Here is a 26,922-nt window from a genome sequence, read left to right as displayed (position 1 = left end):
TACTCTGTAGGACCTTTTTGATTCCTCAAACAAAATGAATTGATATGTTATCACATGATAGGCTTATTCCTAACCTACTGTGTTAACCATTGTAAAAAGTCCCCAAGCTCACAAAAACACATTAAAAAAACAGACTTTTTAACTGAAGCATATATAAGAAAAGATATTTCATTTTGTTAATAATATCACTCAATTATGATTCTAATATATGAAATAAAAAGCATGGAACAAAACTATAAATATTAGTCATATAAGATGTTGAATTTTAATATATTAGTTTATTTTAATAGGAATTGGAGCAGTTATTTAACGACATGGGATAGAAAGTCAACTATGTTTATAAATAAATTTCTGGAATTTTATATTTATTGTTTAATGTTGACAATCATGGATACAAAAGCTAAAAATATTAAAATATTCATTTGATCAGCCTTTTTATTTGGTCCGATTTTAACATTTCAAAGTATGTTTGAACCAACATCTCCTCATATTCATTCATCAGATTTAGAAACTCTTCAATAGATTCTGCAAAATGAAAAAAGAGTGAAATGTAATTAATCATTTAGCTTTTTTAATTGTGAAAAACTCTTGTGTTTAAAATACATTGCTAAGTTTTCTTCAGTCATTTCATCAAGAGTAAAATTTCCTTGGATGCAACACAAATATAATAAAAGAACATTTGACGGCTGGTCAGACTATATTATTTCCACGAGCATTAACTACAAAATGTATTTTGGATATAGAGCAAGATATATACGAAATATTGTACCAGATAGTTGCTTCAGATGTTGGAATGTAGTTAATATCTTCAGTGTTTCCTTCTTGTTGTGCATCTAAAAATTAGAAATATGTAGATCAGTAACATCTACCTAAGTAAATTACCACAATGTGCATGGAGACTTTGCTCCTTCCAGACCAGTGCTACTCCTGCACAGTATACAATATTTTTTTAACCAGGGTTTCATTTTCAAGGAGAGACCTTTGTCATTATTTGTTTAAGCCTCTTATAAAGTATTCCTTCCAACAGTCCTCAACACATTCAATTGATCAGCAAGAGATATATGCTAATGGAAAGGAATGTTACAGCCATATTGGTTTTTTGGCAGACCTCACAGAATTCAAGGTTATCAAACTGATTCAAAATCCATCTTCTGCAATACAAGTGATTTTAAAAACCTTGAGATAATTCAGAGCAACATATTATATCCAATAAAAGTATTTACATCATTATTAATATATATCTTTAATCAGGTACATATGTTTTTTTATTCCATTTTTTTCTAGACACATATTTTGAACACAATTCAGTCATGACATTTATGCAAATATAATGTGTGCAACTGACATGACAATAATAGTAAACTAGGTTGTAATGTAATTGGCTGAGCTCAAGCTTAAGAATCTTTAAATCCAAAAATAATTTATTAAATTATTAAAAAGATAAAAGGGCCACAGTGGCTCAGTGGCTAAAACACTGAGCTTGTCGATCAGAAAGGTCGGAAGTTCAGTGGTTCGAATTCCTAGCACCACGTAACTGAGTGAGCTCCCATTACTTGTCCCAACTTCTGTCAACCTAGCAGTTCGAAAACATGTAAAAATGCAAGTAGAAAAATAGGGACCACTTTGGTGGGAAGGTAACAGTGTTCCATGTTCCTTTGGCATTTAGTCATGCCAGCCACATGACCATGGAGCCATCTTCAGACAGTGCTGGCTCTTTGGCTTTGAAGCGGAGATGAGCACCACCCCCTAGAGTTGGGAACGACTAGTACATTAAGCAGAAAACATTTATGCACTTGTCATAAAATATAACTAATAAGATCATATTTATTACTCCAATTAACAGTGAATATTTTCCATTTAATATTTGAATTAATGATATGAAGATTCACCCAAGCACTGACTACTACCTCTAAAAGATATTATGAAAATAAAGCCTATTGAAGAACTATTATGGGGAGTATAAACTAGAGGTCACTTTTCATATGAACCAATTGTAGACAAATAAAACTTTCTCTGTCAGTACTACTGCTGAACTGATTAAAAAAAACTCCTAGTGTTACTAGTCACCCGTAATTTTTACTAATAACTAATGAATGAAAAATAATAGGTCCTTAAGACCAGTTTGTGAAGTGGTTAATGTTTTGAAAAACAACAGAGAAGACCCAGATTCAAGGCAAAACTGTGTCAAAAGCTTATTGAGTGATTCTGAGACTGTCACAATATCATCGCAACATAATTATTTTACAGAATTGCTGTGAAATAAATGGAAAGAAAAAAAATTGTTTGGGCTCTTTGAAATCTGGGAAAGAAGAAACTCTTCTCTTTCAAGTAACAAGAAAAGCATTTAAGCAATAAATTCTTGAACTTGTTTTCTATTTTTTAAAAAAGCCTGTGTGAAAACTAGTTATTCAAAAGAACAAATATAATAAACATATTTGTGCCATGTTTCAAACCAATCATCTTATTTATATAAAGCAAAGATTGTATAACACTGTGGTGGTATATTAGCAGTGCTGAAAAAGAGAGGTATAGAACTATTAGAGTGCATGGTAAATTCTATCTCATTTGAAATGACAATACTCCTTCTTCAAAGTGGTTACTGAGTTATTGAGGTTAATTTGCAATAACCTGAAATGCTCTATCCCAAATGGACAGGAATGCTCAAAGCAACAAACAGATAAATGTATTTCAGAAATGGATCAGCTTGAGCAGATGTAAGCAAGCTGAAAGAAAAGAAGCTGAAGAACAAGAGAGCCAAATAATACCTGATTAAGAAATATCACTTAGAAAGGGAGCTTAAGGAAGCAATGGAAATAATACAGAGCAAATAACGGCTATAGGCAGGAAGATCAGCAGATACAAACCTTGTATTGTATGCTATAGGCAGAATCTTCAATTTCAGTCAAATCAGTTTCTAGCAATCCATAAACAGGGACAACTACAGTAAACCAGTCAAGAGTTGACATAAGAAAAAATAGTGAAGTTCTGAGTGCAGCTTTGGGACTACCCCAGAAATGCAAAATATGTACAGCTTGGATGAAGGAAATAAATAAAAAAGAGCATGGAATGGAAGAACAGCAGAAATGGTGCAAAAAAGGTAAAGGAAAATCTTGATTTGGCTAGCATCAGGTGAAGATGAACTGCATTGTTTTTTTTGTTGAAACCTCTAACCGGTCAATACCCACTCACTGTTAAGAAGTTTAACAACATACTGCAAGGAGATGCAATTGAAGCTTGGTTAACATTTGGCAAAATGTACCTGGTAATGAACCATCCAACAAAAGGGGCATCACCTGGTAAATACAGGACGATTACCTGCTCACTAAAAACTTTCAAATGGCTAACTGGTGCTGATGCAGCCAATGTTATCTTTAACACCATCAAACAATAGCATCTGCCTATCCCAGATCTTTGGGAAGAATTTGATAGATGGATGCAAATGCCAACTCCAGTCTAAACTATCTATCTGACTGTGTTACCAACCATAATAACAATAATCACAGCAACAGCAGCTGGAACAAGATAGCTTAAGGACTTTTGAAAATAAATTTCCTGTGCATTTACACAATGCTGTCTTGACATCCTAAAGGGTTGGGAGTCCTAATGAATTATGTTGGATAGGTCATTGAAAGCTGTGAAGGTAGAGAGTACTTTTAGTGATTCCTTTCCAAACAATTTCCCTTGCTCATAAATATAATTCATGAGCACTCTTCAACTTCTTTGGGAGATGTTAATTTCTAAAATGAAAGAAAGGAAACTTTCAGCAAACTTCTTCATTTTCTTGTCTTTCACTTTGTGCCTTAATCTTGATGCTACAAGATACTGCATTGTTTCCTTCATCCGGCCTTCCTTTGAAGCAGAGGTGGGTTCCTATCGGTTCGGCCCAGTTTGGCTGAACCGGTAGTGGTATGCTGGCCTGGGTTGCAGAACCGGAAGCCCAGGCTGGACACGCCTCCAAACTGGTTCCACTGTCGTCGCTGCCATCTTGTTTTTGAGTTGATTTGATTGATTTATTACATTTGTATGCCGCCCTTTTCCCTGAAGGGGACTCAGGGCGGCTCACAATTCAATCAGGGAAGGGGGTACAGACAAGGGAATAAAAAAAGACGAGACATAACAATACAAAAATTTAAAAAACACACAACAACCATACCATTCGAGAAGGGGGGCAAAAACTCTTTAGCCGCAGGCTTGTCAGAACAGCCAGGTTTTAAGGGCTTTGCGGAAGGCCTGGAGGGTGGTGAGGGTTCGAATCCCCACGGGGAGCTCGTTCCAGAGGGTCGGAGCAGCCACAGAGAAGGCTCTCTTCCGGGTAGTCGCCAGTCGGCATTGGCCGGCGGATGGAATTCGGAGGAGGCCTAATCTGTGGGATCTGATCGGTCTATTGGAGGTAATTGGCAGTAGGCACATGTGCAGAACAATTCCCATTGAATGGTGCATGCGTGCATGCACAAAGTGCACGCACGAGCAAACCGGCAGTAATGCCAGCCAGAACCCACCAATTTTGAAGTATTATTACATTTCATTAATTCTGTTTCATTTCTTACTTAATAAGGAAAAAAAGGCCTTCTAGATATTGCTAAATAAGCCTTAGCATTTTTTAAAATTATGGAGTTGCTGTGAATTGAATTTTTTCAGCCTTTATCAAGCTGATTTTTTTGTGTGTGTATATGCCAAACCGAACTGATTTCCTGCTGAGCTTCATAAAGTCTAGCTCACTAATCCAAATAAGAGTTGTTCTTGGATATTTCTGCCCCTCGGTCAAGAACCCTATCCTTCAATTCTGTAACTACAATCACATATGAGTTGATAGAGCCAATTATAAAAGGAAGAAGCAGCAAATTCCAGAAATTTGTCCTGATAATGTTGAGGAAAACAGTGAAAGGAATTACATTTTCTGTATATAAAATGCACAAACTATCTGCTTTCACTCTCTCTACACATACTGGTTGTCATAAAAGGTATTTCCCAAGCAAGACTTAGGCAAATCTATGAGAAATTAAAATGATTGTGTAGTTTTAAAATAATTTTTCCTGGCCAATATCACCAATATAAAAACTTCATTGCAAAATATTTTTCTGCTGCAACAGCCTAGTCAGTAACAGTCTGACTTTCAGAATTTGTCCCTCTAGTGCTTTCCGGTCTCAGGACTAAAAATCCAACATTTTAATATTTTCTAAAGATGCAGATTACAAAGCAAATGAAAGCTGTAAGACTCAAGCTCTGCTCTTCTCTCCTCAGAATCACCTGTATTTGGTTTTAATCATTCTGTCTGGAATAATAGCCTCAATTGTTTTGTAGACTTTGACAGCCATTATAGCCTTCAGGATTTCTAGGGTGTTCAACTCCTTATAGATTAAAATGTAAAGGTTCTTCAAACCTAGCAATTGCCCACTTTGAGTTTTTTTTTAAAAATGGAAATGTAAAAAAAAGTAGAAGGAAGCAGTATTTTTTTTACAAAATACATATGTTTAAAGATACAACCCAAACAGTTATTATTTTAAAATTATTTTTAAATACATGGTCTTGTGCTTTTTTTTAAAAAGCACGTCTTACAGTTTAACATTTTACATGGGCGTTTTGTATTAAATGATCAACTTTCTGACAGTGCAGAAGTGGACAAGCACATCTAATGGAATAATAGCCTGCAGGGTTTAGCTAACTGATATACGAATGTAATCAACCTTTGTGATGTCTATTCAGAAGCAATCTCCTTAGCTTTCAAGTATATCATATATTCCAGCACAGAAAGCTGAAGAAAATCTCTGCAGACTACACAGATACAATATGGTCTTCATATCTCTACAGTGAGTTTGTGTTCATTTTGAGGTTAAATTTAAGGTAATAGCTACTGTATATTCATGTAAGCTGAGAAAACCACATTTGATTTGTTGAAGAAATGTTATTTTAGTCACCAAGGGCCCTATTCTGCAATTTTGACACAGTTTTTTATGCATTCATTGTGTCCTCTTTTTTAAAGAGAAAGTGCCAAATAAACATCGTCTCTATAACAAAATTTTATAAAGCCCATCTACTTTATCTTCTAAAGCATTTGTTTTCAAGTTATTAATAATACTTATATACCTAGTAATTAATAAGACACAATATATTGATCAATAGAAGGAATAAAGTTAGGAATATTATTCTGGGTAGTTTCCCTACCCATTGAAATTCATGAGAATTGTACAAAGCCCAGCTGTATAAAGAAAATTTCTGTGTGAAGTGGTGGATATGTTTGTCCCATATTTTATTTTATTCTCTTGAGCTAATGAAAAACAGAAATGCAATAGGATATACAGTTCTTGTCATCTGAATTATGTCAATCCTGGTCAAGTCCTATGCAATGTATTAAACATACATTCTATGTTAGTATAATGTATGTTAGTATAAAAATATCACGTGTATGATTTGCATCTATGCTTATTGAAACAATAACTCAGAAACTAAGAAATGATGTAGTCTACAGTGAGGCAAATTGAGTTATATAAAATGAATGTCAAAATCTTAGATGTGGTCCTACTATCCTCAAATAAAATATACTATAATATATATTATAAAAGTACCCTTAGTTATTGTTTTAATTTCTGTTAAAGGCTCTTTGTGTATAAGACTTATATGTGCATAATTTTATGACTATCAAGAAATTGTGTATGTTTGTGTTAGAGAGAGAGAGAGGGGGGGAGAGAGGGAGGGATGGGTGGATAGATTCATTTTGGAAAAGGGGAAAGAAGAAACAAGATAAGATAAAGGGATGAAGACAATTTATTTCAAAATTTCTGTCAGATGCAAACTCTAGCAAACAAATTTAAGATGTCTTGCTTGGTGTGCTGGTCTTTCAATTTTGGGTGAAACCATTGGTTCTCTTGGTAATGACATTAAATATCTGCAATCTTTTATATTATTATTGAACAAGGTAATGTTTCCCAAATTGAAGATATTCAGATCCCTAACTGTTTGTTTAGGGGATCTATCCAAACAGCCAATTATGATTTAATATTTTTAGGTATGTGTGTAAATTAAAAATTGCTTACTCCAATTTTGGTAGTTTTAATTTTAGACCCTGCATTATTGTGGTAGCACTGTTCCATCGAAACCTCAAAAATTTCAATTTTTTTTCTAAAATTCTATGTCTTGTGATTTGGTCAATTTTATATGGAATTTATTTCCAATGATCCCCCCTCCCCGGTTTGAACTGGTAATTGGGTTCTTAAGCCTCTGCTAAAGATCCTACTGAAATAACACACAGCTGTGAGAGAAAGTAAATCCTCTGTCCTGTAATGTACAGGAATTAGATCTTAATAGAAGTTTTTGAGAAATGGAGAGGAGAGGTGTTCTGACCCCCCCCCTCCGGCCTGTGAGTAACGCAGACACAGGCTTGGCTATTTGCCACTCTTTAATCACCGGAATTACAACTCCGTTGGCTGAAAGCCCAGACAACATTCTCATGCAAGAAGGGTTGCCAGCAACCCAAACCAAACAGAAACGGAAATACAAAATGGACCAGAAAAGAGTTCCTCAAGACTCTTACTAACGGTTGTGTCCTGCAAAAGGACCCCTCCCAATTTCTCACTTATATACTCTCTTGGGAGGGGCCGAGCCACAACCACCTGGGCTTGATTATCTCTTATGAGTTTGCCTCCGCAGCTGCTGCTGCTTCCATTTCTCTGCCCTCCTTTGCCTGGTGTCAGGAACAAACTGCCTTGAGTCCTCCCCACTGCTCCATGCCTCAGGCGCCTCCTGGTAGCCAACCAGCCACTCTGGTCTCTGCTCTGAATCTGAACCCTGCCCAGGGTCCTCCACATCTTCCATAGCAGACTCATAGGGTTCCTCGCTATCCGAGTCCATCAGCAGTTCAAACAGATCCTTCTGGGCCACAATAAGAGGAGATTGGGATGGAATATAGATAGGTTGCTGTGGTCACCAGTTTTTTGTATCTTCACCAGTATTTTGATCAGAAGAGTACATATGTAAAAAAAGGAGTCTATTCCAAGAAACAAAATGAAGATATTACCAAAGAATTGGAGGTCTATCACAATCCTCCTGCAAAAGATTTGCATTTGTTTGGTAATACAAATAGGTCAATCTTGAGTTGCCCCGCATAATTTGATGAAGGCAATCACTGACAGATACAATTTCCATTCATATGTGTTTATTTGACTATGGCTACACTGGCCTGCAAAAATATTATCACTACCAGACATGAAATGCCAAGATAGAAATGGTGTGGATCAACTGACCAATATCAAATATTTGGCATCCGTTTAAAAGAAAGGTGTATTTTTATTTTATCTTACTTTATATACTTCTAGCTTGGGTATGGTGACAGCTTTGGTTTAAAGTACCTTCGAAACCAGTGACGTGCGGTCAGCTTTAGGCCTGGTGAGGCACTTTTTAGACTTGTGGACTTCAACTCCCAGAATTCCACAGCCAGGCATGCTCAGTTCCGATTTAAAGTGACAGCATTTTTCCCCCTTGCAAAATAAGTTTTCCCATTCTTTTTCTTAGATTTAGATTTAGAAGTTTATTTATATGCCGCCCTTTTCCCTGGGGGGACTCAGGGCGGCTCACAATCCAAAAAGGAAAGGGGGGAAAACAGACTTTTTACATATAAGACAATACATAATTAAAACACAACATTCATACCATTCGGGCGGGTTACAATCTTAGCCCCAGGCCTGACGGGATAGCCAGATTCTGAGGGCTCTGCGGAAGGTCTGGAGGGTGGTGAGGGTACGAATCTCCACGGGGAGATCGTTCCATAGGGTCGGAGCTACCACCGAGAAGGCTCTCCTCCGCGTGGTTGCCAGTCGGCATTGACCAGCAGATGGAACTCGGAGGAGGCCTAATCGATGAGATCTAATAGGTCGTGTGGAGGTAATTGGCAGTAGGCGGTCTCTCAAGTACCCAGATCCACTACCATGGAGGGCTTTATGGGTGACAAGTAGCACCTTGAAGCGTATCCGGAGATCGTCAGGTAGCCAGTGCAGCTCGCGGAGGATAGGTGTTATGTGGGTGAAGCGAGGTGCACCCACAATCGCTCGCGCGGCTGCATTCTGGACTAGCTGAAGTCGCCGAATACTCCTCAAGGGCAGCCCCATGTAGAGCACATTGCAGTACTCCAGCCTAGAGGTCACAAGGGCACGAGTGACTGTTGTGAGAGCCTCCCGGTTCAGGTAGGGGTGCAACTGGTGCACCAGGCGAACCTGGGCAAATGCCCCCCTGGTCACAGCTGACAAATGGTGTTCAAAAGTCAGCTGTGGGTCCAGGAGGACTCCCAAGTTGCGGACCCTGTCTGAGGGGTGTAATGTTTGACCCCCCCAGCCTGAGCGATGGGATACTTGCCAAATTGGTGGGAGGGAAACACAACAGCCACTCGGTCTTATCTGGGTTGAGCACGAGTTTGTTAGCCCTCATCCAGTCCCTAACAGCTTCAAGTCCCTGGTTCATCACGTCCACGTCTTCTCCCTCCCCCTCCTTCCTCCCTCTCTCTCTCCCTCCCTTCTCTCTCAAACAGACACACGGACACAGAGAACTTCGATCCCTCTCTCATTCACTCACTCTCAAACACAAACACAGAAGTTGGATTGGATATATTTTCCAAAGGCTTGAAAGCAGCTCCTCTGCCATACGCCCCCTTCCCCTGCTGCCTTCCGATCAAGCTTTTTGAATTCCTCCCCCCTCCCCACACACGCACCTTTTCCAGCTGTTTCAGAGACGATTTCAACTCTGCTTCTCCCTGCCCTGCTCTGCCCTCCCCTCCCCTCATGAAAGGCCAGAGCTCTGTCAGACTGAGCTAGTTACTCCCAGAGAACTCTAAAAAGCCTCTAAAAATGCCCTCTACAGGAGGCGAGAGAATACGTGCCTCATTTGCATAAGGAATTTTTTGCTTGTTAACCCTTGCTTAATTCTTAAAAGGCGAAAAATTCCTTATGCAAAAGAGGCCCCTAGTTCTCTGGCCTCCTCCTATGGTTAACACAAAGCACTGTTCCAAGTCACTGTGAATCTGGCAGCAACTACCTTGGCTTTAATTATTTTAAAAAAATTCTTTAAAATCCTTTCCTTTTCTTCATGACTGGTGAGGCCACGCCTCCCTTGCCTCTAGTGACTGCACGTCCCTGTTCGAAACTAAAGAGACTAAGAAAGATGACTTCCATGGATATATACAAGATCTGTTGTAGAATGACAAAGGGTGAACTGTAAATAGCATGGAAATAAGCTCTTGATTCAGTTTTAGAGGCATTAGTGACAAGGATATTCACTGAGCAAGAAAGGATGAAAGGAATAGTTCTGGTGGTATTACCTGAAATCAGCCACCATCAGAGAGATTCTTTGATAATGATTGGATGACACAGATGATCTGTTTTACAGCTGTGCCTCAAGAAGAATGAATACCATGCTTGGAGAAAACCTATTCTAGCCCAATAACCAGGGATGAAATTCAGCAGGTTCTGACAGGTTCTGGAGAACCAGTAGCGGAAATTTTGAGTAGTTCTGAGAACTGGCAAATGCCACCTCTGGCTGGTCCCAGAGTGGGGTGGGAATGGAGATTTTGCAGTAACATTTCCCTGGAGTAGGGTGAAAATGGAGATTTTGCAGTAGCCTTTCCCTGCCACACCCACCAAGCTACGCCCACATAACTAGCAGTAAAAACAATTGAATTTCACTATTGCCAATAACTGAAACCTGACAGTTTCAAACTTTGGTTTGGTTATCTGGTGATGTCTAGGGTGAGGTGACAACTTCACCGTATCAATTGTGAAGGAAGAAAAAAAAGACTTCTCAAATTGATTCAGATGTTACGGCAGTGTAGAACATGATAACATGGAATTTGTGGTGAGATAGCACAACACATAGACAGAAATAAAAATCCTAGTGCAAATTTTTACCTTGATATTGTTAAGTGCTTCTTCAGAGATTGCACTTTTCTAAAGTTCTTCTTCACTTGTCTGAACTTCCCAGAGATTTGTGCAAATTCCAAAACTTAGTCTCAAGTTGTGTGGAATGATGATAGTCCCATGCTGTTTCTAACCTGATTCACAGACTTCTGTGGTGGCACAGTAGTTAGAATGCAATTTTGCTGGCTAATTCTGCCAACTGCCAGTAGTTTGATTCTCAACAGTTTAAGATTGGCTCAGTCTTCCATCCTCATTAAGTTAGTAAAATGAAGGCCCAGATTGTTGGGGGCAAGATGCTGACTCTGTAAACTGCTTAGAGAGGGCTGCAAAGCACTGTGAAACAGTACATAAGTATTCGTAAGTGCTATTGCTATTCTGCTGAGTCCTGCCTCATGTTTTAAATGACCAACTCTTCTATTTCCAGCAGAGGAAAAGCTGGAGTACCTCATTTTGTAAATAACTTGGCATCTCTCCCTTATGAGGATATGCACTAGCAGTATTGCATAAGAAGCTGTTTTCATTTATAGTGATATAGAATGACAGCCTGGCTTGATGTAGATTGACAGACAGGCAGCTGTTAGTCTATATTCACAACATGTTTTGAAAGGTTTGTAAAGTTTCAGTTCAGTTCTTGTTTTCTAGGTGTTATATTTTGTACGCAGATAATTCTACACTCTGTATGGTTGGTGCCTAAAACCTTTTCCCTTATAGCTCTTTTTTGGTCTTTCTCCATTAATCCTAAACTTTTGATGCATAAAAGTATTGTACAATCTGGGGGTCTTACTGGATTGACAGCTCCTGCTCAATGATCTGTTGCACAAATTGTGCCCTTCTTAGATGACAGGCCCTTCATATAGTCACCATGCCCTAATCACCTCATAGTTTATCTACTGAAATGTGCTTTAATGGGGCTGCCTTAAAGACCATCTGAAACGCCAACAGGTCCATAATGCAATGGCAATAGACAGTGATGGGCAGTGTGTTCATGTAATAGCTTTGTTTCATGAGCTGCACTGGTTGTCAGTTTGCTGGTGGGTGTACTTCAAGGTACTGGATGTTAACTATAAAACCCTTCATGGCATAATGTGTGGCTGCTTGACATCGGTTTCAAATCTATCTCCCACAGCATCACCTGGTCAATCCAATCTGGCAGGGTTGGAACAATCTGTGTTCCCTCAATTAAAAAAATGCCATCTATCACAATCCTTGAAGCATATTTTCTCTGTAGTAGCATCTGCCCACTGCAATGAGATTCCCCTGAGATTTGGATGGTCCCTACACTGCTGGAGTTTTGCAGTACCTTGAAGACTTGGTTCTTCCCCCAAGCCTTTGACATAAGACCTCACTGTATAATAAGCCCAATCAGGCTTTTGAGCGCATGCACTACATTAAGCCCTCCCCCAAAATATTGCAACACAGCAGCAGCCATGAGGTGACCATGTTCAGCTCCTCCTGCACCTCAAAAATAATAAGAGAGCCGAGGTGGCGCAGTGGTTAGAGTGCAGCACTGCAGGCTACTTCAGCTGACTGCAGTTCTACAGTTCGGCTGTTCAAATCTCACCGGCTCAAGGTTGACTCAGCCTTCCATCCTTCCGAGGTCTGTAAAATGAGGACCCGGATTGTTGGGGGCAATATGCTGACTCTGTAAACCGCTTAGAGAGGGCTGAAAGCCCTATGAAGCGGTATATAAGTCTAAGTCTAACTGCTATAAGACCTCCCTGAAAATAAGGCCAAGCGTTTATTTGGGGGGTCAAAAGAAAATAAGGCCCTTTCTTATTTTCAGGGAAACTTGCTGTGTGTGTGTGTGTGTGTGTGTGTGTGTGTGTGTGTGTATTTGTGAGCTGTCCAGAGTTGTTGGAAATCTGGCATACAAACAGAAACAAGAAGAATAAACTTTAGATGAAATGGTGAAGGCAGATTGCAGCATAAATACTGAACCAATAGAGAATAGGAGGGAGAAAAGCAGCTATAATAAGATACAAGCAGAAAGTGAGTCAAAGAGGCTTCAGAGGAAGAACAATTAAGCCTAAGTTTCTTTTATTTCTTATACTCTGATGTACATTTATAAAAACACATGCTGGTTTTGTATATATTTTTACTCGTATTTCATATAAAATCATGCTACTTTATTAGGATAAGTACCATAGTGTCAGGAATAAACCCCTAATTTCTTTTAACTATCTACTATGTACCTGTTTCTATCAGCTCTGTCCTGATCCAGCCTCTGACAGAAACATCTTAGTTGACGTCTGACAAATGATATTACTGCTGTAGATGCCAACATCAATTCCAAAAGCTTCCTGGCATGGTTTGGAATCAAATAATGTTTGTGAAGTAGGTGTGGTGTGATACTTTATTGGAAGAAAAATATGCCGAATAGTTTTTACCTGGAACCTTTTTGCTTTGATATAGGAGCTCTCAGCTGTAAGATCTAAGAGACTTATAAGAATGCCTCTAAAAATATAAATAAACATTGGATATAATTTGTTTTAGTCAAATATACCTTATTCAAATACTCAAAGAAAATTTAAATTTAAATCTAAATGCTTTTTGTAATTACAGGAAGTGTATTACAAAGAGCCCTAGTTCTGAAGGAGCTAAGATCTTTTCTTTACAACAACGTCCTCAGCTGGAATGAGGGATTCCTCTATTCCAGTTTTATGAATTTGGCAAATGAGTCAATGTCATCCTAAATCTCTTCCACAAAAGATGGATTACAAATAATGGCTGTTGCTCATTGGTACTTTTGCGCCACACCTACTGCTATTTTGCACCACACCTACTGCTATTTTTATTTTGGTGGGGTGTGAGGAGGAGAAGAGAGAGAGAGAGAGAGAATGAGAGAGAGAGAATGAGAGAGAGAGAGAGCGAGAAAGAGAGAGAGAGAGAGAGAGAGAGAGAGAGAGAGAGATGACAAGATGTAAAAAGAAGCTGAGAAAGGTATAAGATGATCTGGGTTTGGAGGAGTGGCTTGCTTGTTTTATTAGCTGAGAGCATGATACATGGGGACATATGTTGTGCACAAATCTATTTGCTCTGACAGGGAGATGAATTGGGACACACTTTTGGACTGTAGTGTAGTCCAAAAGAAACTTGGAATCGATGTATAACTTGTGAAATTGTAACTGACAAGAGAATATTAATTAAGCATTTCATATTACAGCCTTCTCTAAAACTGCATCTTTTCTAAACAAAGCTTGATTTGTTTTAGAGTTTTAATAACCAATGTGTGAATGAAAGAGGATGTTCCTACCTTAGAGCCATAGAAACCAGTTAAATTTTACATGGCTAGGTTGCTTTGATAGCTAGAGAGATAAAAGCTATAGTTTAATTTAAGTCCACTTAGGGCCACTGCTGAAAGTTGCAGTTTATTTCAGAAACTCATCATGGAATTTAAAGTTTTCCAACTGAAGAGACTTTATGGAATATATCTTTCACAAATATATCGAGGAAGGCACTAGACAGGATGTGACTACCTATATAAACTTGAATACATTGTTTTTACAATAAATATGAATTAATGAATTTTCAGGAAAAAAAATCTGTGACGGCTTAAGATATACCAGTATCTTTGGAGGAAACTATGATACTTCTTAATGCAGATTTAAAATGAAGATAGAGAAATTCAAGATAGAGAAATAATAATAAAAAAATGTATTTTCTCAGTGCTACAAAACTATTTATGTACAGTTGTAGGTCTTGGATCTAATGCATCAGGGATCATGGTAGCCTGCTTTGCAATCAGCATTTTTAGTTATCTGGGTATTTAGAGTAGTAAGATAAGTCTGAACCACATATGTCAGGAATTTTGTGCAATATTCCACATTAAAAAAAATACCTGGCACATGTACAAAGCTGTTATCCAAAAAGCTCACTGAACTTAGCTGACTACTCCCTGAAGAACACTTTGCATGACATTTTAGCTAAAGAAAGCTATAAAAATAAACTGCAGTGTTGTTTTTTGGAAATGGTTCAGTAATGTTACTGTCTTTATTGTAGCACAAAACCTTCCGTATATTCCTACTGATCACAAGAATAAGAGTGGTTAAAAATGCTAATAATCTGATGCATTTCGATTTTCCGTCTTTTAAATTTTTTCATCATTGATCTCAATGGAAGCAACTAGAAATAATATACCAGTATTTAGTAAAATACACTCCAGTTAATTGAACTGGTATCTTGAAAGCTCTAATATATTCTTGCTTCTATTCTTAAATTTTCCAATCTGCAGTTTTTAGAATTCTCACATAAATCATAGTACGTATTTACAAAATACAATATTCAGCAAACATAAATTATATATCAAAGCCCAAAAAGACCAATTATGAAAGAAGCTAAACATGGGATGTTTACTTCTCTACTCCAAAATTACAAAAACTGTCTCTAATATAAAATCTTATTTCAGTCTTGAGTATTTATTAAAGTGCTAGATTATTTGACTACTTTAGTTACAAAATATTTCAGGCTGAGGAAGATGCATTTATATAAACATAATACCAAAAAACTGAAAGCATGTGATTTCCACTCTCATAATTTAACAGTCTTTACATTTTGTGAGCAGGATTTATCAACAGAATTTAAAACAGATTATATTTTCAAAACATGTTCATTTTCAAAAGGCAAATTCTCAAAAGGCAAATTTTATTCAGTTATAATCCCAGGTTTTCAAATCATTTCAGCACATAACAATGTAATTTCCAGCTTGACAAGAACATGTATCCCTGGCCTGCAGAGACCTCATTTTTGTAGATCTTATTTATTTACCACATTACTTAAGCAGATAAGTGACTACAAAGATCTCTTCTATTATTCCTTACCTTTTCAAAAAGTGCTGAATTAAGAAAAAAATAATCACAAACTCTTTATACTCATATTAGAGCTAGTAAATCAAGGAAATATTTGCCAAGGATAATTCAGATTATTTTTACAATAATAAAAACAATCAATTACAAACATTCACAATCAATTATAATCACAAGTACTGAAAAAAAACAAAAGAAGAAACATTTAATCAAATGACAAAATAGGAATGAGATAACAATTGCTTGAGGCTTAACAAACAAATGGGCACTAGGTGAATATTGCGAGAAGAGCATTGCAGACATGTAATGCCATCACAAAAAAGGCCGTGTTCCCTGGAGCTGAAGGAATTAGGCAGTAGAGCAGATGATGTAAGATGATGCAAGAAAAAAAAACAGCTTTACTTGCTTCTACAAGACAAAGTCACTATCAATATATTCATTACCAAGGTATATAGCACAACAAGCATAAGATAGCTTTTGATTTTCTTTCTTAATACATAATAAATACACAGTTCTAAAACATATCTGATTTGAAAGTCTGACTGAAGGAATAGATATATTCCCAAGGGCAAGGTATGCAAATAAAACTAAGTAAATTATAATCTGAAACAACTGCTATTTCCAAAAGAAAGGAAAAGAAATGTCAGTGTATATCCAGCATAGAATGCTGTACAAGCAAAATTCCCAATATGTTATTACAAACTGTGACTTTATTTCATAAAACAGACATAGCAAAACAAAGGAAAAAATAATGGTGGCCTTTTCCTTTACCATCTGTGAAAACTATTGTAACTATGAAACCATGATGGAAATATTAGAGCTGCTATGCCTGGAAAAAAAATGCAATGATCATTTCATTCTTCCTGTCTTTTAATGCTCCAGGGTTTTGGAGACAAATAGGAGCAATAAGTTCATTTTGCAGAATTAATGCTGTAATTCTTTATCATAAGAGCAAAGCATTACCTCAATCTGATTTTTCTACAAAATGATTCAAAGTATTTTTAATGATGGCCCTAATTTGTTAACACCTCTTAAATTATTAATCTGCCTTTATATTCAAGTAGTTATTGCATGTCACAACAATGTATCTATGCAAAGAAATTTAATAGTATTTTCTGCATATCAGAAAAAGGCTTGTTCTACAAGATGCTATTAAAATTGATAATGAGCTAAATATTTGCCATAACAAAAGCTAAAATTACTGTATCAATCAACCTGAATGCTCTTATTCAAAACCTCATTAGCTTTTCCTATGTTTAAGTTGCATATTTGTTTTTACATACACCTCAAGCCTTTTATTGGTTGTCTTAAGACATCCACCTTTTGCTATTTTCAATAGCAATACAAATATTTTATGTTTTGTAAATAAATTGTAGTATGAAATGCAGAACACATACAGAAAACCACTATGATGAGCAACACTTTTCAAGTCCTAGGACCTAGGACATACTTAGCTATTTCAATGGGGGTGGGGGATGAGGAAAATAAGAATATAGTGCTTTCAGATGCATGTTTCCTATTGGTTAGCTTTGTTTGTTTTAGATAAATTTAACTGCAAACAAATAAATACATGTCTGAAAGTATTATAGTCTTATTTTCCCCATTATCTTTTCCCATTTAAATGGCTAAGTATGTCCTAGCACTAGAACTGTAGAACTTAAAATTGTCCACTAAATATAACAGGACTCATGTTAGGTTGAATAAAAGCAAAACAAGTAGGGAGGAAAATTTGGCAGCTGTCCTGTTAGAAAAGAACAATCAAAAGGAGCTTCTTGGAGGAGAAGCAAAATATCTTCTTCTTTCTCAGGGAAAAACCAATCCAGTTGCCTTTTGAAAAAGCACCCTTGGGTCAAAAGAATGGAGACTAAAAAGATAGCAACAGAAAAAGAATGCTTGCCATGGAGGGTAGGGTTCTATCTCAAAAGCTGTTATTCCCCTTGCCGTGAAATATGGTTAAGTGGAATCAAGATGAATCAAAGTAAGAATTATTGTATGAACTCCATCATTAAAAAAGCACCAAATTAACTTTACTTAAATGGGCATCTGATTTTGAGGATTCAAATTAACTAATGTAACTTCTATTTTAAAAAAGGATAGATCAAGATATAGAAAATAGAGGCAGGTTAATAGGAAAAAATAATATATATATAGAAGTCTTGTGAAAACGAACCTGTCATGGCTTTTTAAGAGATAAATCTTTTTTTTTTTTTACTATCTAATAGTTTGGATGATCCAACATATATTGTACATTTGGATTAAAAAAAATTGATACAGTCCCTCACCAATTGCTTTTGAGCAAACTCAGAAGGATAACAGTCATAGACTAGTAACTAGTTAAAGAACAAGAAGCGAAATAGGAATAAATGGGCAATTTTCTCATTGGAGAGACATACAAAGTATGATCCTAGGATGCACAATACAATGGACCAGAGCCTTTAAACATTTAAATAAATGACCTTGAATTAGGAGAAGACAGAGAAGTGGTGAAGTTTGCCAAGGAAAGAAATGCTTAAAAATAAGAATCTTACTCTGTTAGAGTTCAAGATCACTGACTGAAAATAAATACAGGGAAATTTTGGACTGGGAACAGGTTTATCTAAAACCATGCAACATTAAACTCATTAACTATCTAATTGTTCTTCCATACTGTTCCTAACCAAGTCTTCTATAGAATAGAGCAGTAAAATGCTCTGGTGCTTTATACCTGCAAGAATATTGTTTTTAAATAAATTAGAGATAAATGAGAGTATGAGGAAGCTATATTAAGTGATTGTCCTATTTGAAGCATATAATATTAAATTAGAAATTACATAATTCCTCGTAGAAATGTGTTTTCTTCTTTTGAGCATTTTATTCTTTGAAATTTCAAGGCAAATTGCATATAATTATTATCTTTTTCTGCTTGCTTGGCAGATAATTCATTCAACATTGCAATGAGTCAGAACAGTCAAGCCTTATGACACTACATATCTACCTTATGTAATATATTGCATTTAAGAGAAGAAGCATGAACAGTATAGCAGGAGAACATTTGATGTGTGAACCTGCCATAGAACTCCCATTCTTAGGCATAAATTCCTAACCATAACAATGTCAAAGTGAAGAAAGAGTATTAATTCCATGACACAAATAGTGTCATGACAAAAGTTCCATTCTTCATACTTCACAATTTCATGCACAACTATACAAAAATGGACTTGCTTTACAGTTTCACTTATTCTCCTCCAGATGTCTATGCTCCCATCTCATGTTAGACCTAGGATGAATGGATGGGTGCATATTCACCAAAAGTCAATACAAGATGACTAAAGCAACATTATCCAGTAGCAGCTACATCCATCTGGAAAAGTCCCTCCTATATTCTTCATATAAATACTTAGATTAACTAGTCTGAATATTCTGCAGTCTTACTACTTTATTGGAAGGTTAAGATAATATACATTCATCATTGTTTGAAGTAAAACATTTAATAGTTACTGCTATGTGATTTTTTTTTAAAAAATAAATCCTTCCTTAAATGTTAATAGTATTATAACTTTGGAGCCAAGGGCTAAATTGTTTGAGATGATTATGCTTGTCCAAAGAATCCTTAATATCCAGCAATAGGAATTTCTACTGTGGCTGTGGTGCTAGATCAACCTGAGAACATATGCAGGCGTGTTATCTGAATTTGCAAGAAAACAATGGCAGGGAGAAGAATTTTGTTGATTACATGAGATAATTACATATTGAAACATAATTGATTCACATTTTTCTTCTCTCAGTAATAATATGGTAAAATACCATAATTTATGGAGACAGAAAAGTATGTTTTTTTGTAGATAGAGGTACACTACTGTGTGGATTTGGCAGGCCCTCATTAGCAGTATGGGAAAAAGCATTGGGGCTTAGAGAAAAACCAAAATCATATTCCCATTCCTTCAGCATCTGAGTGAGCCTTGGTTAAAATGTCCATGAAAAAAGTCAAGATTTAAGACAATACAATTTTCACAATTATGACAAGCAGAACGTAGCTGTTACTACAGGGTGATCTGCTAGTTGTTAATAAGAAAAAAGTGAGCTTGTCACTGGTCTTCTCAGATTCTTAATAGAACTTAGATTACTAACCTGAATAAACTGAAATACTAATTTAATTTTTACATAAATGTATAAACTGGAAAACCTTACTAGATATCTATATTTAAAGCATTTTTTGTAAGAAAAAAATAACATAAATAGGAATATTCTAATTTTATTTAGCTACATATATTTTTTTGCCAATTTCTTCCAATATTATTTATTTGTTTATCCAAGCTCTACAAATACTACAGTAGTATCTTCAAGAATAGGTCTCATCTGTAAAGGCTCCATAATTTTTTTTTTGCCCCAATTCAATTATTGCATTCTTGAACTGCAATGTATTCATTTGTGGGCATTGAGTCAGCCAGTGGGAGGGTATTGATTGGGATATAATGTCATGTGAAGCGGTGAGAGTAAGATGAAAAAGTGTTTGCTGCTTAACGGGTTGGTATTAAGTAGGTGGGAATGGCTTCTAATTAGCCCCAAATTGCTGTGTTTCACAGTTTTCCTTCTTTCCCTCCTCCTATGGCCACCAGCTGCCAATCTCCTTCTCATTTTTTTTTCAAATTTTGTATGTGGAGTTCATTGCTCACTGCAGTGCAAGCCTTTGTTTCAAAAAGAGGGCTCCTAGGGTCTCAGCTGCTGGGGTACAGCTTGCTGCCTGCGATGAGTAGCAACTGTCAGTTTATTTTATCTCAGTCTTTTCATCATTCTGCTGAAACTGGTCGAGTGAAACCACCTGAGAGACCTGAGGATTCAGTACCTAGAAGTCATTAGCCAGGACTGCTTAGTCTCTCCCTACACAGCAAGTCAACTGAATACAGCCTAAAATACAGTCCACTTTAACCCTATGGTTTCCACAATACTTCATTCTGCAAGGGTGTCTTTTCTTTAATATATCTAAAATGAACATTCGAAATTTTCCAGTAGTAATTAATAGCACACGAGATCAACAATCAGTGTCGGCTTCTGACATCTGGATTCTGATTTTGTGTGCATAATCAAATCACCCAATGTTTGTCACAGAAAAATTTAGCTTTAATTTACATTATGGGAGAATGCTAACATTAATTTTGCTGGAGCATTCTTTATCAAATGAGGCATTCATTTATATAAATTATGTACTATAATGTAGGAAACAAATAGTTTATTTACAGATCAGCTACATTTTCCATTTACACTTTTTTGATTCTGATCTTTCCAGGAGATCAAAAAACCTGACATCACCTGTTGCTTTTTATATTAATATTAGCAATTCTTTTGCAATTAGTTTCTTGACAAACTGTGCATAATGGCAACAGCTAATACCTTTACTCTCTCCAGAGTTTAACAATACAGAAAATGAAAAGTGTGTTGTCTCTTGTTTAGTGTGAAATGTTAAAAGAAAGGGAACCAGCATTTTTTTATAAACATATGCATACACGTATTTTACTGTAACTGTAAAGAAATTAGTAGGTAGGTAATTGTAAGATATCTCAGCTATGTGTTGGCCCAGGTGACTTGACTTTAAAAAAATATCACCTAAATTTACATTTTCTTAACAAGGCCTTTGGGGAGATCACATTTTAGATAACCAGCTCGCTTGTTTTGGTTCATCCAATATAATTTTTATATAATAAAAGAGACATAAATAAAATATATCTGTGCATTGTGCATTCACTCCAACACACAGGCATCATTAAATATTAAATATTACCCAATGTGCTCTAGGATTGAAATACCAGGAAGAAACTGGTTTAGGGTTTGGAGGTGGCCTAGTGGGCAGCAGCAGAGTATTTATTACTTCACAGATGTAAGGTGATAGCCTCATTCTGGGAAAACACAGTTCACAACATTGTGTTCTAGTCTGTTTTTCTTCAAAAATGTTCTAAGTCATTTGGAACAAGTCTGAGATTTTCTGAAATAAATGAGGATATTAGAATCTTTAGCCATGGATATCACTTTAATGAAAGGCCTAACCAATAATGATTAGACCCGTGATGGCGAACCTATGGCACATGAGCTGGAAGTGGCATACAGAGCTATCTCTCCAGGGACGCAAGCTGTCGCCCGTTGCTCTTCTGGGTTCCGGCACCCTGGCCAGGTGGTTTTCATGTGCATGGGAGTGCCAGTAACTGGAAGAGCAGCCACCTGGTGCACATTTGGTTGATCTTTTGCTTTCTGGCGCGTGCATGTGCACCACCTCCCTGGTCTTTTGGTTTCTGGCACACATGTGCACGCAAAGACCAGTGGGCCGGTGCGCATGTGCACACCGGAAACTGGAACATCATCTTCCCTGTTTTTGGCCTGTGCATGCGCACCAGCCAGCTGGTCTTCGTGCATGTTTGCATGCCAGAAACTGGAAGTCCAGGTGGCCAGTACACATGCATGTGCCAGAAAGTGGAAATGCAGCCACCCAGCGCGTGAATGCATGCCAGGCGGCTACTCTTCCCATTTTTGGCACACACACATGTGCATGTGCTCCCATTTCGGCACTTGGTGCCAAAAAGATTTGCCAACACTGGATTAGACAATATAATCTGTCCAAAACTTTGGGCCAATTCAAATATTTCTATAGATCTCTGTTTGAATCCTCTATAGTTGCTTCTGAACATCTCTTACTGTCTGTATTCTTTGCATATAGATCAACCATTCCACCAATTAGATGTTAAACATTAAGTCCTACAAAATGAAAGTACAGAAAGACTAGATAAATTGTTTGGATGAACTTATTCCTACTCTTTTTTTCTAATGAATGTTCTTACATTTTCCGTCATGGGCAAATGAGAAGCACATCCCTCGGTGTTCAAGAATAGAAAAATGTAAAGGAAATGAACTGGCTGAAGATATTATTATGGAGGGCAAAGTAATTTGTATAGGAGAAGAGATGGTAATTGATTATTGTTTTTGTCAAAGGATGGGGGAGGAATAAGTATAAGAAATAGAAAGAAAGAGGGAATAGCAGAAATAGAAAACAAAATGGCTATGAGTCATTCCTCACTTTTCCTCTGGATTATCTTTTATTTTCTCTGTGGATTATGACTTTATACATAAATAAATACATGCTCCCAAGAAAGAAGTGGGAGAAACGTTTGTTCTTCATTTCTTTCTTTTTATAGTGTTCATTGCCAACAGATCCAGAGGGCACCAAACTACTAAAGAAATGTACTAATGTTCCACTATGTAAAGACAAAATTAGAAATGAAGCATAAAACAGAAAGAACTTTAAAAATGTAAAGATAAAGTATTTAATTACAAGATATAAAAAAGGATAGAAGTTGTTTTAATGTTCATAAGAAAGTAGAAAAAAGGACATGTATTACAATTACAATGAGAATAACTTTTTTTTTACAGAAAGGAAGTACAAAATATGAGGCAAATAATTAGTAATGGTTAAACACATGGTGAAATAATAGAGTGCAAGACATGCTTTTGAATATAAAATTGTGTTTTTCCTTCATAATTTTGCTGGACCATTAGAAATCTTCCCTCCTATGCCAATATAGCAGCAGCACTATCCTGAGTATATTTTCTTTCTTTTTACATACAATTTTTATTAAGGATTTTGATTATAATAACCAAACTTAACTTAAAAAAGAAAACAGAGAGTAGAATATGTTTTCAAACTTATTCTGAAGGTCTTAGTTCAGAAGAATTAATCAGTAATTTCCAAAAGTTATTAAAAAGTGAGGTTTACTAATTTGGTTTCTTTTAAAAGTCTCTGCCATGGTTGTGAGCTAGTTGGCTAATCTCCTTGTCTCCTGGCACTCAAATGCAAGGAAAACTGCTGTCTTCCAGTCTCCTTGCAGAGAGCAGCCATCTGGAGCATATGTGGATGACTTCTCCTCATCTCTTTATCTGGAATGTTTAAAGGAACCCATCTCCCCAGACGTTTCTTGGGGTTCTTTTTTTTTTTTTTTGTAGTCATTGGCTACATTTTCACAGAGCTGTCTCAGTTTGCCATACTTCTCCTAGAAGTCCAGTATATTTTTTTGTTTTCTGGTAAGAGGGATGAGCTACAATATGTCTAGATAAAAATTCAGAAATGAAACTGAAAGCCAGTTGCAAAAAAGAAAATTGCAATTGACTTTAAATTCTATTTTCACACTAGTTTATGTGGTCTACAGCCCCCAAAGTATATACTACCCATTTACAGGAGTCCCACTTCTTCTGCCTGCTCTAGCAGGGCAGGAGGCCGCATTGGTACTGCATGGCAGAGGGGTGAAGCTGCCTCACGGGCCCCGTACCGGCTTACCTCATGGCCCCGCAGCCAGGCCACCCATGCTCCAACACCTGTCTTGCCTCATGGTGACAACTGCCCTGTCCAGCAGGACCCTGCATGGCTGCCAGACCACTTCTTCTTGCTCGTGGCCACAATGGAGCAGGAGGCCAAGTGACATGCCAGCGCTGTGGCCATTAAGCAAGATGGGGGTATAGCTGTCCCGCACGCTTTGCACTGATGTACCTCAAGGCCCCCATAGCCAGGCCATCTACATCCCAACACGTGGCTCATCTCGCAGCTGCAGCATTAAGACACCACTCGGCCTCCTGGCCGTGAGCAAGCAGAAGAAGTGGGCCGACAGCTATGTGGATTCCTGTTGAAAATGGCTGTTGGTACTGCCACCGCAAGGCAGCTGTCGGGTCGTGGGTGGCCCAACTGCAGGGTAAGCTGGCGCAGGGCATGTGGGACAGCTCCACCAGCACCCTGCCTTGCCTTGTGGCCGTGGCACTGTGAGAAACCAGATGGAATTGGTGGGTGGCCGTTTGCGTAGGCTCATAAGTAGGATTTATTTTGGGGGTAGGGCTTATATTGTGCACACACATAAATTTATTTTAAGGGAAACAGGGTACTAAAGCCTTCCTGTTTGTCTGTGTGTAACCTATAACTGCAGAAAACAGGGAACTGCAGGGCAACTATATACCTGACATGGGCTAATTTACAGAATGCATCTAAAATCCAGGACCCATGGCTCCCATAGAATTAACATTTGGCAAACTCTATCAAATACATACATACATTCATACATTCATTCATACATACATACATTCATACATACATTCATACATATATATATATTCAGCATACATATGAACTAAAGCATAAAGAAAGTAAGTTGTTTTTTCTTTTTTAGCAAAAAGGAGAATATTATGAATTACTGGCAAATGATATTATTTTCCTATTTAACCATTTAAAACTATGATTGCTTGAGAAAACTCTTTCACTGAAACATCATCATCATATTAATCTTATTAATCAGAGAAGTAATTAGTGGAAGTATGCAATACCCATAATCCAAAACTAAAGTATACAGGTAGTCCTTGACTTATGACCACAATTGAACCCAAAATTTCTGTTGCTAAGTGAATTTTGTCCCATTTTATGGCCTTTCTTGTCACATTTGTTAAGTGAATCACTCCGGTTGTTAAATTACTGACAAAATTGTTAACTGAATCTGGCTTCCCCATTGACTTTGCTTGTCAGAAGGTCACATTACCCTGGGATACTGCAAGGGTTATAAATATGAACCAGTTACCAAGCATCTAAATTTTGATTATGTGATCATGGGGATGCTGCAATGGTCACAAGTGTGAAAACCAGTCATAAGTCACTTTTTCAGTGTCATTGTGACTTTGAACATACACTAAACAAGCTCATGTAAATCAAGGGCTACTCATATACGGTATAAATGATTTAATATAAATGATTGCTCATATTGCAAAAAAAGGTATGAATGTGAATTTTCTTACTGATAATGTGGTTACTAATGACTACGTAAATAATAACAGAAACAGAACAGAATAACAGAGTTAGAAGGGACCTTTGAAGTCTTCTAGTCCAACCCCCAGCTTTTTGACACACGTGTGTGTGTGTGTGTGTGTGTGTGTGTGTGTGTGTGTGTGTGTGTACACAGAGACAGATGTATCACCAGATAGCTTTGCAAACTACATTCGGAGCAAGCACACTGGAATATTCATGCAAGAAGATTTTCAACGATTTGTTTATTGACTGACTCAAAGTTACAATGGCATTGAAAAAAATGACTGCTCCTCACATTTATGACCAAGTTGGTGAATTCTGGTCCTGCCTAAGACACAATAACCAGCTGGGTGACTCTGGCTGATAATATCCAACTATAGACTGGCCTGCCTTCTAAGCATAGAGAAGAAACTCTCCCATTCATCAAAAGCAAGCTTTGTACTGGTAGTTCTTAAGGGAGCACAGTTGGGATGGAAAACCTGGATGTTTAGTGAAGTGGTCGCTAAGTGAAGACTCATGTGGCCCTGACTGTGTTTACAGTTTTACACAGGCAATGCATACTGGCTATAATGGTGGAAAGGAGTACTATGTGCAGACATTGATCACTAACTTAATGTTTCAACACTGTTTAACTCATCTAATTGAGACTACCTATATTGCTTCTATATAAGAATAACATATGAAAGCAAACATACTCATTGGCATTCTTATGCTATCTCCTTAATCTTTTTCTTAATAAATTGAACTCCTTGGACATTCTTTTCTTGTTCTGATTATTGTTAGAAACCTGACAAAAGGTTCTGATTATCCTCTTGCAATTTTCAACATCTTATGATGAATTGAAATTTTGCACTAACAAACCGAAACCTGGGATTGCAAAGTGAGGGAGGGGGAAATGTTTGTCCTATCTCTGTCTACTTTCAAGTCCTAGTTGGGTTGGTTGCTTCATAGAAATCAGAAAAACATTGGTAATCCAAGTATGTATAATAATTAAGCAAATCAAAAAGCCGTTAAATTTATCTGCAACATATTTTACTGTTGTTTTAGTTACAACAGTGTGTTTAATGAAATCAAATCTTTTCTTAGCTTTCACTTTAGATCTTTAATTGATTTAATTCTATCCCATAGTTCAACTCACTGTGCTTTTTTGAGACAACCATACTAGAAAATGGAACATGAATGTCATAGGATATGATATACAAGTTTATGATGCTATTAAGGTTTCAAATAACACCCCTAAGGAAAGAAGACCCTGAGGCTTGAAGTGCCTCAAAGTTCCATTTTATTAGAGATGTCTTATTGGCACATCTGGGAAAACCCGAATCTTAAAGCTTCTAGGTTTTCCCCACCCAAACGAAAGTCCAAGTCCCTGCCCAGCACCCACATGTCCGTCAGATGGCCCAAGCAGGTACTGTCCCAACTGGAGATG

The 26,922-nt window shown here is 37.1% G+C and overlaps 1 protein-coding gene across 2 annotated transcripts in view; it reads right to left on the bottom strand.

The window, feature by feature from the left end:
• Nucleotides 1-258: 258 nt before the first annotated feature.
• TTC29 (tetratricopeptide repeat domain 29) overlaps nt 259-26,922 on the bottom strand; it is a 103,880-nt gene continuing 77,216 nt past the window's right edge. For both annotated transcript variants that reach the window (XM_087724333.1, XM_087724334.1), the window contains exons 12-13: nt 770-833; nt 259-525 (exon numbers count right to left, since the gene is read on the bottom strand). In XM_087724333.1, the coding sequence (XP_087580459.1) occupies nt 525; nt 770-833 (65 nt within the window). In that variant the 3' untranslated portion in view covers nt 259-524. The remainder of the gene's footprint in view (nt 526-769; nt 834-26,922) is intronic.

Source organism: Thamnophis sirtalis, unplaced genomic scaffold (assembly GCF_051295495.1).
Source record: "Thamnophis sirtalis isolate CommonGarterSnake01/CBP01778 unplaced genomic scaffold, rThaSir2_p1.2 scaffold_10, whole genome shotgun sequence".
Taxonomy (NCBI): Eukaryota; Metazoa; Chordata; class Lepidosauria; order Squamata; family Natricidae; genus Thamnophis; species Thamnophis sirtalis.
Note: the sequence above shows the minus strand (reverse complement) of the source record. Positions and strands in the feature narration are given on the sequence as shown.